The 15,469-nt window shown below is 36.1% G+C and overlaps 1 protein-coding gene across 1 annotated transcript; it reads left to right on the top strand.

Annotated features, from left to right (window-relative positions):
- Nucleotides 1–484: 484 nt before the first annotated feature.
- Nucleotides 485–14,167, top strand: LOC131859150 (uncharacterized). The gene is made up of 3 exons (XM_059212707.1): nt 485–521; nt 631–1,697; nt 13,925–14,167. The coding sequence occupies exons 1-3, from the start codon at nt 485–487 to the stop codon at nt 14,165–14,167; spliced, it is 1,347 nt and encodes a 448-aa protein (XP_059068690.1).
- Nucleotides 14,168–15,469: the final 1,302 nt, after the last annotated feature.

The following is a 15,469-nucleotide window of genomic DNA, read 5'->3' on the forward strand; positions in this document are numbered from 1 at the left end:
CCACGAAGGATGTGTCCACCTCCTCCGTAGGAAGAGCCGGTTGCGGTTGGACACATGAGCATGAAATACTAACCTCACGTGCCACAGCCTGGTGATGGGACAGAGGAGGAGTGGCTCGAGGTTGGAAAAGATTGCAAGCTACGCAACCACAAAAACATGAAATGGCAGAGCAATTAAAGCAGAAGGGACGAGATTGGATAACTGAGGAAGAGGACAGCGTACCTGGAGTTGACCGAGGAGAGCCGTTGCTGAGGAGCCGTTGGTGAATTGCTGAGGAGCCGTTGGTGAATTGCAACGGCTCTCCTCGGTCAACTCCATGTACGCTGTCCTCTTCCTCAGTTATCCAATCTCGTCCCTTCTGCTTTAATTGCTCTGCCATTTCATGTTTTTGTGGTTGCGTAGCTTGCAATCTTTTCCAACCTCGAGCCACTCCTCCTCTGTCCCATCACCAGGCTGTGGCACGTGAGGTTAGTATTTCATGCTCATGTGTCCAACCGCAACCGGCTCTTCCTACGGAGGAGGTGGACACATCCTTCGTGGCTTATCTTCCTCCACGTAAACCTTGCTCGACCACTCCCCTCGGTGTGAACTCATCCCATTCCTTGCAGTCTTGTCCTTATGTCTTTTCAGCCCCCCCACCCCCCGCCTTGGATCTCGGCACTCTTCCTAGGTCAGCCCCTATCATCAACCCCATTAGTAATTGGGAGACCAAACTTGTGGTCAACCTCTCTCCCGCCCACATTGATCCTCTCGCTTTCAACTTCCTCAAGCGAGGTCTTAACTTTGCCTTGACTCCTCGCAACATTCCGCACATCGACTTCCTCATCGAGATCGAAAATGCGGTTCGTACCCTTCCTCTTGATGTTGCTGAAGAGGTTAGACAAGATTGTGCTGTTGCGCTCCGTTATGCCAAACCTCCTAAATTCAACATCCCTAAAGCTGAGCTGTTGGCCTTCAATAATCTAATGCACAATAATGACCTTATCATCTCAAGAGCTGACAAAGGCAATGCCACGGTCATTATGAGCAAACCTGATTACTTGGCCAAAATGGAAATCCTCCTCTCAGATTCCAGTAGTTACAAAATTTTGTCTCGTAACCCGTGCCCGAAGATTCTGAAGGCAGTTAGATCTGCTATTTCTAACTCCTCTTTGGATGATTCTACCAAACTTCGTCTTCTTCCGTCTAAGGAAGTGACCCCTCGTATATATGGGGTCCCAAAAATTCACAAAGCCAACATTCCTTTGAGACCCATTGTCGATACCATTGGGTCTCCAACTTACAAGTTAGCCGCTTTTCTTGCCAAATTAATCTCTCCGCTTGTTGGTAACTCCAACTCCTTCATCAAAGATTCCAACCAATTTGTCCAGTTTATCAAGGACACTAAGTTGGACCCTCAAGACACTCTTGTGAGCTTCGATGTGGTGTCCCTCTTCACCAAGGTCCCTATTCTAGACGCCATAGAGATTGTCAAGCTTAAGGTCAATGAGGAAATCGCCTCTTTAGTGGAACTTTGCTTAAGGTCAACCTTCTTCGCCTTCCAAGGTGTTATCTATGAACAGGTTGACGGAGTAGCCATGGGCTCCCCTCTCTCGCCGGTCATTGCCAACATATTCATGGAACATTTTGAAGAGGTGGCCTTACATTCTTTCCCCCTCAAGCCAAAATGGTGGAAACGATATATGGATGACACCAATGTATGTTGGCCCCATGGCTTGGACATGTTAGAGGAATTTCATACTCACCTTAACAACATTTCTCCGTCTATTACCTTCACCAAAGAACTTGAATCCAACAACCTTTTATCCTTTCTCGATGTCTTAATTTGTAAAAAACCTGACGGATCCCTTGGTCGTCAGGTGTTTCGCAAAACTACCCACACTGACTTATATCTTCATTCATCTTCTCATCACCACCATAGCCAGAAAGTTGGGATCCTCAAAACCTTGGCTTTACGAGCCCATCGGATTTGTGATAAGGATAACTTAGACCAAGAGCTCTCCCATCTTCGTCAAGTCTTCCTTTGGAATGGCTACTCGAACAAGCAGATCACTCGGGCCTTCCTCCAAGCCAAATCTCATTTCCTTTCCATCTCGAATCCCGTGCCCTCTCCATCTCAGGCCCCGTATGTCTCTCTCCCTTATGTTGAAGGCATTTCTCACAAAATCTCAAAAATCCTTGCGAAAAAAGGTCTCCGTTGTGCCTTCAAACCTGTTTCCACCATCAAGAGGCATGCCCCACCGCTTAAGGACACTAGGGATGCCTTTTCAGAGTCAGGTGTATACAAGATTGTATGCTCCTGTGGAACTCCATACATTGGAGAAACAGGTCGTTCGTTCATGACTCGAATAAAAGAGCATAGTGCCGACATTAAGCATGAACGTGCCCTCAAATCAGCCTTAGCTGAGCATTCATCAACTACCAAGCATCATATCTGTTTAGAGGACACTCAGGTATTGTGTAGGGAGAACAACTTTTTCAAGAGGAAAGTTAAAGAGGCCATTGCTATCATTCAGCACCCATCCAATCTTAATCGAGACGATGGGTTAAACCTTAGCATCTCGTGGCACCCTCTTCTTCTTGCCCTCCAGCGTCATCCCCGCCCCCCTCCTTGACTTCTCCTCCTCTTTCTTCTTCATTTATGCATCGCCCTCTCCCCCTTTGGTCTATTTTCCTATTTGTTTATTTAGTTTTTATTTGATTTTAGACCTCCTCGTGTGTTTATTTTTATATGCTCATTCTTTTGGAATTGTAATTTTCTCTTTTCTTATTTGTTTCTGGTTTTTGTCTTTTGGTCTTTGCCTTTGTGGTTATTCCGTTATGTATTTATAATCATTTTTTATTCTTTTAGTTTCTTATTTTTATCCCATTTTCTCTTCTTCTTTTTTGTTCTTTAGTGGTTTTGATTATGGTGCTGAGCTTTCCTTTTTTCTTTTTTGTGGGTGGTTTATTCCTTGGAGTGTTTTAGGTCTCTCATCCTTCAGGTGGTCTTTTCCTTTTCTCTTTCCTCTCTCCTTGTTTCCCGTGCCTTCCCCCACCCCTCTCCTCTTTATATTTTGCCTCAAATCTGCAACTCAACATCTTTCATGTCTTGGGAATTCTTATCATCCTGATGATGAATCACGGAGTGTGATTCGAAACGTTGATGGAAAAATATACACACAATCGAATCCAGAAAAAAATACACTAGAAATGCAAAATGGATTGTGGAAATCTCATAGCTTTAATTGATTGATATTCTTCAATTCGTTATTAACAAGTGCTTATCTATTTTCCTCATTAGATGATTAATTTCACTATTCATAGTTTTTAATATAGATATCAGACCCTTCTACTACTTCAATTTTAAAGGAGAAGGGTTTACGCATAATACTAACGCGCTTAGAGACCAACTACAATAGGTTCCCTCAAAGTTTATAGATCCAAGCCCTTACCTATCTTGGATCTATACCCTCAAGGCTTATGGGTCACTGATCCCCACCCTATCTTGGGACTTAACCTATTGCTTGGATTTAGAATGCCCCTCTTTGGAACATCTCATTACCATCTTCTTAAATATTGACAATAATAACATGATTTAGACTATTAAGTATACTAATTTCTTATGTATTATGAATATATATATGAAATTAAGTATGACTGTCATACATATTGCAGTCCATATTAATAGTACTATTAAATTATATGTAAGAACATTATAAGGATTTATATACTAAGCATACATATAAAACACATCCCCACGCATACCACAAAGAACAAGGGTGTTATTGCTTGTAACTTAATAACAATTTTGATTTGATCTGATCCATGGATGATCTTGATTCCTTTCCTATATACTCTCAATGTGAGGGAGAGATCACACCTCTTCATCATGTATGTCCTTTGGCAAGGGACACACCCTTTCACAATAAAATCTGCACTTCTGATTCCCAAATTATCCCCCCTTTAAATGAGTTCTCTCCTCCCTTTTATACCTTATATTTTGGGCAAGTCACAACTTATCATTTCATGTCTTTTAACCATTCATTAAATTTAATCGATTTTTAATTATATTATTTTATATTTTTATTTTTATTTTATTCTTTTGTATTTTAATTTTATTATTCTCATTTATTATTAAATTATATTTCAAAGTGGGGAAATTACAATAAACCTTCACAATCAACCATGCTTTATACTTCTCAACACTTCCATCTAGACTCAATTTCTTTTTGAACACCCATTTACATCCAATGGGCTTCTATCCTTCAGGAAATGGTACCAGATCCCATGTAGCATTTTTTTAATGTAGTCATTGCTTCATTTATGGATTTCATTTAGGAATATATATCATGCATACCCATAGATTCTCTAACAATCCTTCATTAGTGATTAATTAAAGAAAATATGCATTTGGAATCCAAAAAAGAATTTTTAAACCTTTTTGGTGAATAAACATATCTATTAGGCACTATCTATCATGGGTAGACCCCCTCAATGGCTAAGTTTGAGGTTCTTCTTCTTCTTTAGAAATTTCAAAAATACTTGAACTCTCCTCATCATTAGGTCCAACAGGAGTGCATAGTTCATTTCTTATAGGAGTAGATGGTACCTAAACTACCTCCATTTTTTGTTTTTCTTCCTTATCTGGCTGCAAAACAATTGTGGAAGATTTCAACTCATGGAAGATCACACTTCTACTATAGATAACCTTCTCTTCAAATGGATCCTAAATCTTGCAGCCTTTCACATTGACACCATAACAGATTAAGATATACCTAACCATCTTGTTCTCCAATTTTGATACTTTCTCACTTGGTAGTTGTGCATATGCCTCACAACCAAAGACTCTAAGATGTCTCAAAAAGAGATTCTTACTAGACCGTACCTCCATGAGTGTCTTTTCAACTAGCATTGAAATAGGAGATCTATTTATTGAATAACATGAAGTAGCTACAACTTTAGTCCAGAACTTTTGTTAAGGCCCAACTACACTTATCATATGCCTAGCCCTCTCCATCAATTTTCTATTCATTCTTTCGAAAAATCCAATTTTTTTGGGGTGTACGGAATTTTATTATGTCTTTCAAACCCATTGTCCTTACATAAATTATTAAATTCTGTTGAACAAAACTCAACTACCATTATCAATTCTCAAACACTTAATTTTTCTACTAGTCTAGTTTTCAACCAAGGATTTCAATTCCTTAAATTTACTAAAAACTTCAGATTTTATTATGAGAATATATAGAATTGTCCTACTATAGTCATCTACGAAAGAGAAAAAAGACACAGATCTAGATATCAAAGGAACATTAATTGAACCAAATGCATCCAAATGAATATAATCCAAAACTCCAAAAGACTTATGAGAACTTTAATAAAAATAAATATAATTTTATTTTCCATAAACATAATATTCACAAAAGTCAAACTCAAGATTACAATCATCAAGGCTTGTAACAAGCATCTTGTTTTTTAGGGCTCTAAGAGCCTTCTCACCAATATGATTAATTCCTTAGTACCATAACATTGTCTTCTCATTTGGGAGCTTCGTCTACAAAGAATTTGCACCCTTAAGTACCTAGAAATCATGGCCATCAAATGTAGAGACATCAATCTTCTTTTTTGCTTGATCTAATGGTGAGGACAAAGAATCAAAATACTTTTTCTTGGACTTCACAAAAGCACTATTTCATTGAACCATGCATGCACATTTAGCTTATATAAGGTGCCAATCTAAACTCCCTTAGAAAGAACCATAAAGCCTCTTGTTAGCTTACATGCATTACTTGAGAAAATAGCCTATGCACCCAGATCACTCAACTTGCTAATTGAAAGTAAGTTTCATGCCAAACCAAGGATTGCAAGACTATCAATCTCTTTCATTATTCCATTAGGAAATAAAATCTTGACTCTTCCATGGCCAACAACCTTTAGGTGAGATTCATAACCCAGATATACCTTCCCACCATCAAATTTTTCACACTTTGAAATCCAACCTCTATGAGAGGTCATGCAGAAAGAGGAACCTAAATCTATCAACCATACATTTTTCGATGCACATGTTGCAAAAGCTATGATAAAATCATCTACTTCACCATGAGAGGATTTATTAGAGTCAAGATTATAGAAATCCTTTATACCTTTCTTTTTCTCCTCCTCCTTGCACTCTATTTGAAAATGACCAGATTTGCCATAGTTTCAACATGTCACATTGGAATTTTTACCAAGAGACTTAGATCTCCCCAAATACTTTGATTTACCCTTCTTGTCCTTTTTATTTCCTTTCTCCATCATTCTACTGTGAGCAACTAGGGCCTTGTTAGCCATCTCAAAATATTTCCTCCACGTATCTTCACCTAAGAACAAGCCAACCACATCCTCGATCTTGAAAGTGGTTGTTTTGCTTCCAATGACCATCACAAGACGATCCCATGATTCTGACAAGGAACATAATAGAAGCATACATTTATGTTGATCATCAATCTCATCACCAACAAAATTTAGTTTAGAAACTAGCATGTTGAATGCACTCATGTGATCTACAACGAACCATCCTTCATCCATCCTCAAAGAATACAATTTCTTTCTTAGGAATACATTATTTACTAAGGTTTTCCCTTGATAAATATCACCAAGATTTTTCTAAAGTGAAGCTATAGTCTTCTCCTCATAGAAATTCAAGAACAATAAATCAACTACATAGAGCCTTATCAAACCCTTAGCTTTATAATCCATTTTATCCCATGCATCCAATGGTGTATTTTAAGTTTTCATTGAAGAAATTGCAACCCATAGATCTCTATCCACAAGTATGTCCATTTTGAGTTTCCACAACTCAAAATTGCTGCCATTAAATTTATCCATCACTATCTACTAGATGTGCTTTCCATACCAAAGTTGCAACAAAATTATGAAATCTTCCTCTGCAAAACTCCCACTAAAACTAGATCAACACAAAAATACGTCAAGCCAATAACAATAGTAAAGTTAGCCAAGCTCTAATACTAATTGAAAGGAAGCCAAAGTGTAGAATAATACTTCCAAATGCTAAATCTAATAGGATAGATGGTGCAAACATTTCTTACAAACTCTTAAATGATTACAAATTAGATAAACACATATAAAATTAAAGTTAAAAATATAAAACCACAACACTAGATGTACATGGCAAAACCCTTTCGAGAAAAAACCCACACTCAAAAAGATAGACTCAATTGTCTTATCAATAACACCAATACTCATAATACAATGCACAAAGCTAATGATCTTCAGGAGTAGCTACAACAGAGAATTCGAGAACAGTTGTGGCAACATAACAATGCCTTAGAAAACAATCAACTTGTCTCTCTTTAAAATAACTAAGGGTATTAACATAGTAATAGAGCTCAACGCACATAAGTATGCACCCATGGTTTCCAAAAACATCTTGAATGCCTAAGAGGTAACTTATGTAATAAAAAACGTCTTACTAATCCCATGACATGTTGCACATAGCAACTTTCAATACAATAACACCTATATCTTCCATAATGGTCATCTTGACAAATATAATGTAAGTACAACATTGAAGTTTTCATGACCAAATAGGCGTCTTCCTTACCTCACACCACTTATCAAAATTAAACTCAAACCATAAATGCAAGCTGCAAAAAAGTAACTCTCCATGACTCTTCCACCAAACTAGAAACCATGATAGCCATAATATGAATTAGTCATAGTCTCAACCTAGCAACGTATGACACTAGTTCCCTAAAATTTAGAACTTTCAAAGTGGGTGTAAATAAAATAAATAATTAAATAAGTATGTTTGGACTCTAAGATTGAGATACCTTAATCCCAACAATACATAATAATACATCATTTTTATTCACTACTATATAGAGGGGGGTTTTAAGACAATATTTATGACAATATATAGAGGGGGGTTTTCAGAATTCTGATTTTGAGATTAGGTATCTCTGCATTGCATTTTTATTATCTTTGATAAAAATAATGCAATTAAAGAACTAAAAAATTCGTCATTCCAGTTAGATGAGATATTTCTGCATTGCACTTGTATGCTTTTTAAGAAAAAATAATAAAATGATGTGATTATATTTAAAATGGAACACATAAAATGAGGTGTATATATAGATATTAAAATTAAAAAAATAGGGCATTCAAAGTGAAGGGGATATAAAGTCGGTTAGAATACACTGTGAAATTGTAAGTGTTTTTTTTTCTGAATTATTTCTTTCTGTCGTTGGTCCACTTGTGAAAAAGAAAACATATGAAGTAGAAATCACAATTACAAGCTTCAGACCACCAATCGAACTGCTAATCGAAATTTTGTAGAGTTGATTTGTTTAATAAAAAATTTCTCTATCTAATCTTCCTTTTTTTTCATTTGATGTTGTGGGTCTTGATTGTATTCATTTTTTTACAAGGACATTTTCTTCTTTTTTTGTCATTTGATGTTGTGGGTCTTGACTGCATTCATTATCTCACAAGGACATTTTCCTTTTTTTTTTTCATTTGATGTTGTGTGTTTTGACTGCATTCATTCTCTCACAATAACATGATTTGTCTGTGGGAATCTTACTTTTAAAGATTTACCATGAACAATTCGAGTGTACCAAGATTCCTTGAAAATGCATTGAATCTATAAATTTAGTTTATTCTTAAAAATTATTAAAAGATTAATAGTAAAACAATTAGAAAATAGTTGATAAGGGAGATGTATTAATTGTTATATTGCTTTAAATTTAGAAGCTTATATAGAGATCATTCTAGTTTCTGTCACTTAATTTTATTATAAAATGTAATTGTTGATATATTTATATCATTTATTTTAATTATATATTAAAATTTGAATATTATTACACTAGTTAAATTTGTTTTGGCACATATAAAATTATATCAATTTTAATTTTAATAACATATTATTAAGGTATTATGTTATAAATTATTTTCTTAAGATTATATTTGAAGAGTTCCTTTCTTTTGGTTATAGTATATTACAACTTGAAGATTTTAGTTGAGATGGTGGGATGCCAAGTGGAATGATGAAATCCTTTTCATACTAGATCAATTGGATTCATTCTCCAATGGAAAAGTAACATTAGACTATATAGAGAAAGCTTATTAATGAAGATCAATGAGTGTTGTCTACTTACAAATCTTTAAAACCACTTACAAATTAGAAAATCTTACAAATGAATGATTGGATCTATTGAATTTATGCACTTATCCTCATTTACATTAAATGATTCCATTTGTTGTATCACTCCTCTATGTACTTTCTTGGTATTACTATATTCAGCTTGAATATAAATACTTACTATTTTGGGGACTTTAATAAATTTAATATTTTAATATATTTTTAATTTCATAATTAAATTATTTTAAAATTATAAATCCTTTCAATGATTTGTGAATATATACAAGCAACATTATTAACATTATTAACATTATAGATGTAAAAATACCAATTCATATCTCTTATTATTATCTTTTTAAATTCTTAAAAAGTTTATTAAAATTTTAAATCAATTAAAATATTTTTCTATTACTAAAAATTGTAGAGTTTTGAGATAAAATTATAATATTTAAAATATTAAATGGAATATAAAGAATTAATTATAATTTAAAAAATTAAGTTTAATTAATGGTGACATGTTTCTTAAATTATGTTTTCTATAAAGATTTAAATCTCTAAAAGATTGCACAGGACTGATTCCTCTAGTTACATATATGGAAGAAATTTATAAAATACTTAATAAGAATAAAGCAATTATTTAATATTTTTAATATGAACAATATATAAAAAATTCTTTTTATGGTAGACAAGGTATCATGAGAAAGAGTTGACCTTATCTCTAAATGCTTGACCAAAAAAATCATACTTATTAATAGTGATGCTGTTTACAATTATTTATCATAGAATGTCCTCTTAACAACCCTTGCACCTTTGCTATTCTTGGTTTTTTAAGAAGACCTTTTGTCAAACAAGTCCGTGTCTCTATTTGCCTGATTTTCATATGCAGATATCATAATACAAGTTTTTTTTCCCTTTTTCAAATTATTTAAATAACAGTAGTGCATAATCTTTACTACCTTCAAAATTAGTAGTATGATATTCTTATTGTTGTTTATAGAAGTGAACATAATAATATTTTTATAGTGGAATTGTTGTTCTTGTAGATAGAGAAAAGATGGCAAAGAGAAGATCAAGATTAGCACTTTATATGTTGTTAGTGTTGATGGCAGTTATGGTAGAAGCCGATCCAACATGCAGTCTAGCTGGGAACTTCTGGTGCAATAGTGGGTGATGTTGCAGCATTTATAACTGGTGTGGAAGTACATCAGACTACTGTGCATCTGGCAATTGTCTTGTTCAGTGCTGGCCAAATGCCCTTGCACTTAATCATTCTAGTTTGAGTGTAGCTCAACACAACCTTACCTCAGCCTCTCCATAGCAATCCATCACTGCTATCAGGCTTGATGAAGAAGAATTAGTTAATCTTTTATACTAAGCAACATATGAAATCTAGAGAATGTCAGTTGATTCTGAGTGTTTAACATTTTTAAATTTAGAAATCAAAATTTAGTGTGTGTGATTTAAGCCATCCACAAATAAATAAAATTGTATCAAGAATTTTAATCATCATGTAATTACAGCTATGTAAGTAAGTTCTTATATTTTAAAATTGAGAGTTTACAAAAAATCAAGGAACTAGAGGGGGACGCAAGCCTCAACCCATAAAAAATAGAATTAAACATGGAGAACCAACAGACTGAGCTAGAGAATATATGACTCAAATAAACTAATCAGCCAACAAAACATCCTAACCGAGGGGGTAGTAATCAAATGAAACAAAAATGATAATCAGAATAGCCACAAAAGGAGTATATGTCAATGCGATCAACCTGGGAAACAATTGATTCACAACAAAAATTCGGGGGGCAGTATACGTCAATAGAGGATGTCATTCTGATTTTCAACCTAGGCAAACCACCCAGCAGGGCCCTCCATCCAGACAATGTTCCTTCTAACTTGAATCCGAGCAAGCATAGCAATCTGTGGTGGTGCCATGCCATTGTCATGTATTTCCTTCATTAGCTTGCTCAGGGCATGGTCAAAGGAGGTGAGGCTCTCAGTGCTTCTCATCCACTCGTACCCACAACGCATTTTATAGACTAACAGGGTAGGTGCCCCATCTTTGTGGAACCTAAGCAGTTTGTTTCTTTCAATGTCCATGATGATAGATACATGCACAACAATATTGTGAAAGGTGAGGCTTTTGAAAGACTCAGTAGGGATCCTAGGTCAATCCTGAAATCTATCGTCGTTTCTAATTTTCCATAGTTTTCATAAGATTTAAGTAGAGAGAATAGACCAAAGAAGATTAGCATCTTTTTTAATTCCATGAATATGTCCATTAACAATCTCCAAAATATTTACACTGTGAGGTAAGATAAAACCAAACATAATCCATATTTCCTTAGCAACAATGCAGTAAAAAAAAAATGTCTAGAAGTCTCCGAGGTCTTACAAATAGAGAAAAGTTTAGTATTAGAATTGTCCTTTCTTATCGGCAGCCTGTCAATAAGGAGAAGCCACCTAGAATACTTAATTTTTTGTTCAATAGGGGATTTCCAAAATTTGTTGAAGGAGGACTGCCAAAGAGATGCATCAAGATCAGAATACCATATCTGATTAATGTTGGAGAGGACGGTGGGATCATAGGACAACACAAAATATATGTCATGGGATTTAATCTTATGGAGGGAAGTACCACTAGGCCATTTGTAGAGGAGGTGCCTATGGGAGTCAAGGGCGCAATCCTTGGGAAGATTGAAGGTGGCACAGGCAAGTTGGATCAGTTTGTAAGTTTTTTTTTGGGATTCAGGGAGACCAAAGGTTCTGCTAAGTTCATGCCAAGAGATAAGGACATCATGTTCCAAGATATCAATGAGGTATCTAATTCCCTTCTAAGCCCAAAGTCTAGCAGAGCATCCTTGGGTAAGGGCAAGAGGTTTATTAGAGTGGGTGAGATTCCACCATATAGATGTCTCACCATGAATATGGCTAATGGTATAATAGTCAGTGTTATTAAGAGAGCCTCTAACATGCTCCCAGGCCTTCCAAATCGACTTGAAAATAGTAGTTGCTTGCATCGAGACAGGGAATTTACCAGCCACAAGATCAACAAATGGGAGAGATTTCCATGATTTAGCATATTTTGGGATGGATTTCTCAATGTTATTTCTAATGAGTATTTTCCAAGGCTCATCACCGTCAAGAGCATGGAAAATCCATTTAGCAGCAAGAGAGATCCCGTGTAATCTAAGGTCTTTAAGGCCGAGGCCACCCAGTTTCTTTTCAACATGACACCATGCCCACTTGACAGCATGCTTTTTTTACTTCCCTTGCCATTGGACCACAAGAAATTCCTTATAAGATTTTGAATCTCAAGGATTTGGTAGTTGCTAAACATCCAGGCCAAGGAGTAGTAGATGTTGTAAGAGGAGAACATCTTTTGACAAACTTGAACCCTACCAGCAAGAGAGAGATACTTATTGTTCCATTTTTTGAGTTTTTGGCCAATTCTCTCTTTGACCCAATACCACATTTCTTTGAGGGAGGGGGCGATGGAGAAGGGGATACCAAGATATCTAATGATCTTTTTAGGTCCCCCCACTGGAACCCAAGTTGTGGGACCCAATCGGGAGGTAGGTCTTGCCATCCCAGAAGAAGACACTTAGACTGGGAGATTTTTGCACCAGAGACAAAGCCAAAGATTTCAATTTTTTGGTTAAGGGCTTCAAAGTTCTTCTTGGTGAGTTCAAGGAAAAGTGAGGTGTTGTTAGCAAATTGGATGTTAAGGAGCTGGGATTGATCAGAGAGTCTAAGACCTTTAACACAGGGGAAATTGAGTTGTCCCTAAGAAGATAGAAGAGGGTGTCAGATGCAATCACAAAGAGGGTAGGGCCAAGAGGGCACCCTTGGCAGATGGATTTGGATAGTTTGATTGGTAAAGAAAGGGTACCATTAATATCAATAAGGGCAGAGGCATCCTTAAAGAGGGTTTTAACCATGTCACAAAACTTTTCATTCAACTCTGTCGTAGGCCTTTTCATAGTTAAGGAGGAACATAGCGGCATCATGGTTGGAGATTTTAGCCCATTCCATGGCTTCCCAGCTAGTGATCAAGTTCTCAAGGATGTATCTTCCTTTGATGAAGCTAGTTTAGGTTGAGAAGATAAACTTAGGGAGGATTTTTTCAAGTCTACTCGCAAGGATTTTGGCCAAGACTTTGTAAGAGACATTGAGGAGGGTGATCGGCCTCCAGTTCTTGACAAGAGTCTTGTCCCCGTTCTTAGGGATTAGTTTAATAATCCCTTGGTTGATACCTTCACCCAGAGATCCCTTGTTAATGGCTTCATTGAATATCTCATGGAGGTCTTTACTAACCCAGTCAATATTGGCCTTATAGAATTCAGCAGGGAGGTCATCTAGCCCAGGTGCCTTACCATTACTAAGGGAGATGATAGCTCTCTCAACCTCGTCAATGGATATCTCTTGCTTAAGAAGTAGGGAGTCACCACTAGATATTTTGAGGGGTATGATAGCAAAAAATCTAATTCTAAGTGCTCTAGCCACATTAGAATCCTCAGATGTGAAGAGGTTTTGATGGTACAGGGAGAAGGCCTCTATAATATCCAAAGGATCAACAAGTTCCTTACCATCAACCACAAATCTATCCACTTTTTCTCTAAGGTTTTTATGCTTGAGGAGGTTAAAAAAGAATTTCGATCCTCTATCGCCAAATTGGAGCCAGTGTTGTCGGGATCTAATCATAGCACCTCTGATTTTGACTTGTTGATGTTGTCTAAGGGAATTCTTGGCCATAGCCATATGGGAGGCAAGATTAACATTGTTTGGAGATTGTTGCAGTTCGCCTTCAAGGGAGTGGAGCATGCTGGAAAGGGATTTCTCAGAGGTTCTAAGGTTCATGGCCTTATTTTTCCCAATGGTTTGAAGGAGTTTCTGCCAGGCGATAAGGTTATAATTCCATCTGTCAGTAGGGGAAGTAAGGTTGCGGTCTTGAAGATTGAAGAATCTAATCATCTTGATGGTAGCAGGGACCATTGGGTCCTTAAGAAGATTAATATTAAGGAGGAATTTGTACCCAGGTAGAGGGGAAAGGGGAGTGGAGTTGGATAGGATAATCTGGGCAGCAATAGGGTGATGATCCGAGATGGTTGTAGCCAAGACATTTAAACGGTTTCCAAGGTCATCAGGAGGAAAGGAGAAGAAATCCTTGTTAGCATACACCCAGTCAAGTCTAGAGTAGATTTGATTGCATCCTTGCTAGAAATTACACCATGTATACCAAGCACCAAAGTGATCAAATAAATCCTTATGCTGCTTAAGTTTATCCCAGTGAGGTTTTTAAAGGGTTTTCCATTCGAAAGGGTTGCCACCACTCTTATCCTCATGGTGCTCGATCATATTGAAGTCACCCGCGATGATCGAAGGGATATCACAGAGAGAGTCAAGGTAGTTCCATAGTTCTATTCTATCTTTATATTCATTGGGGGCATAAACGGAGCAGACCCCAAAGCAGGAGTTATTGTCATTGAAAATGGTCCGAACAACCCTATTGCAGGGGGAGATACCTTTGTCGGTTATCATTTTTGCCCACTTGTTATTGACCAATAGAGAAACACCACCCTTTCCTTTGGGATGGTTAGTGTAGATTTTTTGAGACTCTTTCCAAATAAAGTCTAGATAGACATCCAGATTAAACTCGGTAGCTTTGAGTTCTTGCAACATTAGAAAATCAATATCCTTAATCAAGTTGAGATATATTTTATCAACGTGTTTTCTACATGGATCTACCAGGCCTCTAATATTCCAAGAAACTAACTTCTAGATGATTAATTTCATTTTTTATAGTTCTTAATATAGATATCAAACCCTGCTACTAGTTCAGTTTTAAGGGAGAAGGGTTTACGTATATTACCAAAGCATTTAGAGACCAACTACAATAGGATCCCTCAAAGTTTACAGATCCAAGCCCTTACCTATCTTGGGTTTATACCCTCAAGGCTTATGGGTCGCTGATCCCCACCCTATCTTGGGACTTAACCTATTTCTTGGATTTAGACTACCCCTCTTTGGAACATCTCATTACCATCTTCTTAAATACTAATAGTAATAATATGATTTAGACTAAGTAATAATATCGATTAAATGAAATGTCTTTTGTTAAAGTGAATAAAGAGTTATTTTGGATTTCCTAAAAATCGGCTTATAACAGCTAAATTGTACGAAAAATAATTTTCGTAATTTATAATGTTAAAAATTGTACAATTAGACTTTGGTAAATAAAAAGATTGAAAAAATTAAAAATTAAAATTTGTTTGTGATTGGTTGAAATTAATTTTTTTAAATAACTAGTTAAGTGGGAAAACAAAAAACTCATTACAATAGTAT

The sequence above is a fragment of the Cryptomeria japonica genome, chromosome 10 (genome assembly GCF_030272615.1).
Source record: "Cryptomeria japonica chromosome 10, Sugi_1.0, whole genome shotgun sequence".
In the NCBI taxonomy this organism is placed as follows: domain Eukaryota; kingdom Viridiplantae; phylum Streptophyta; class Pinopsida; order Cupressales; family Cupressaceae; genus Cryptomeria; species Cryptomeria japonica.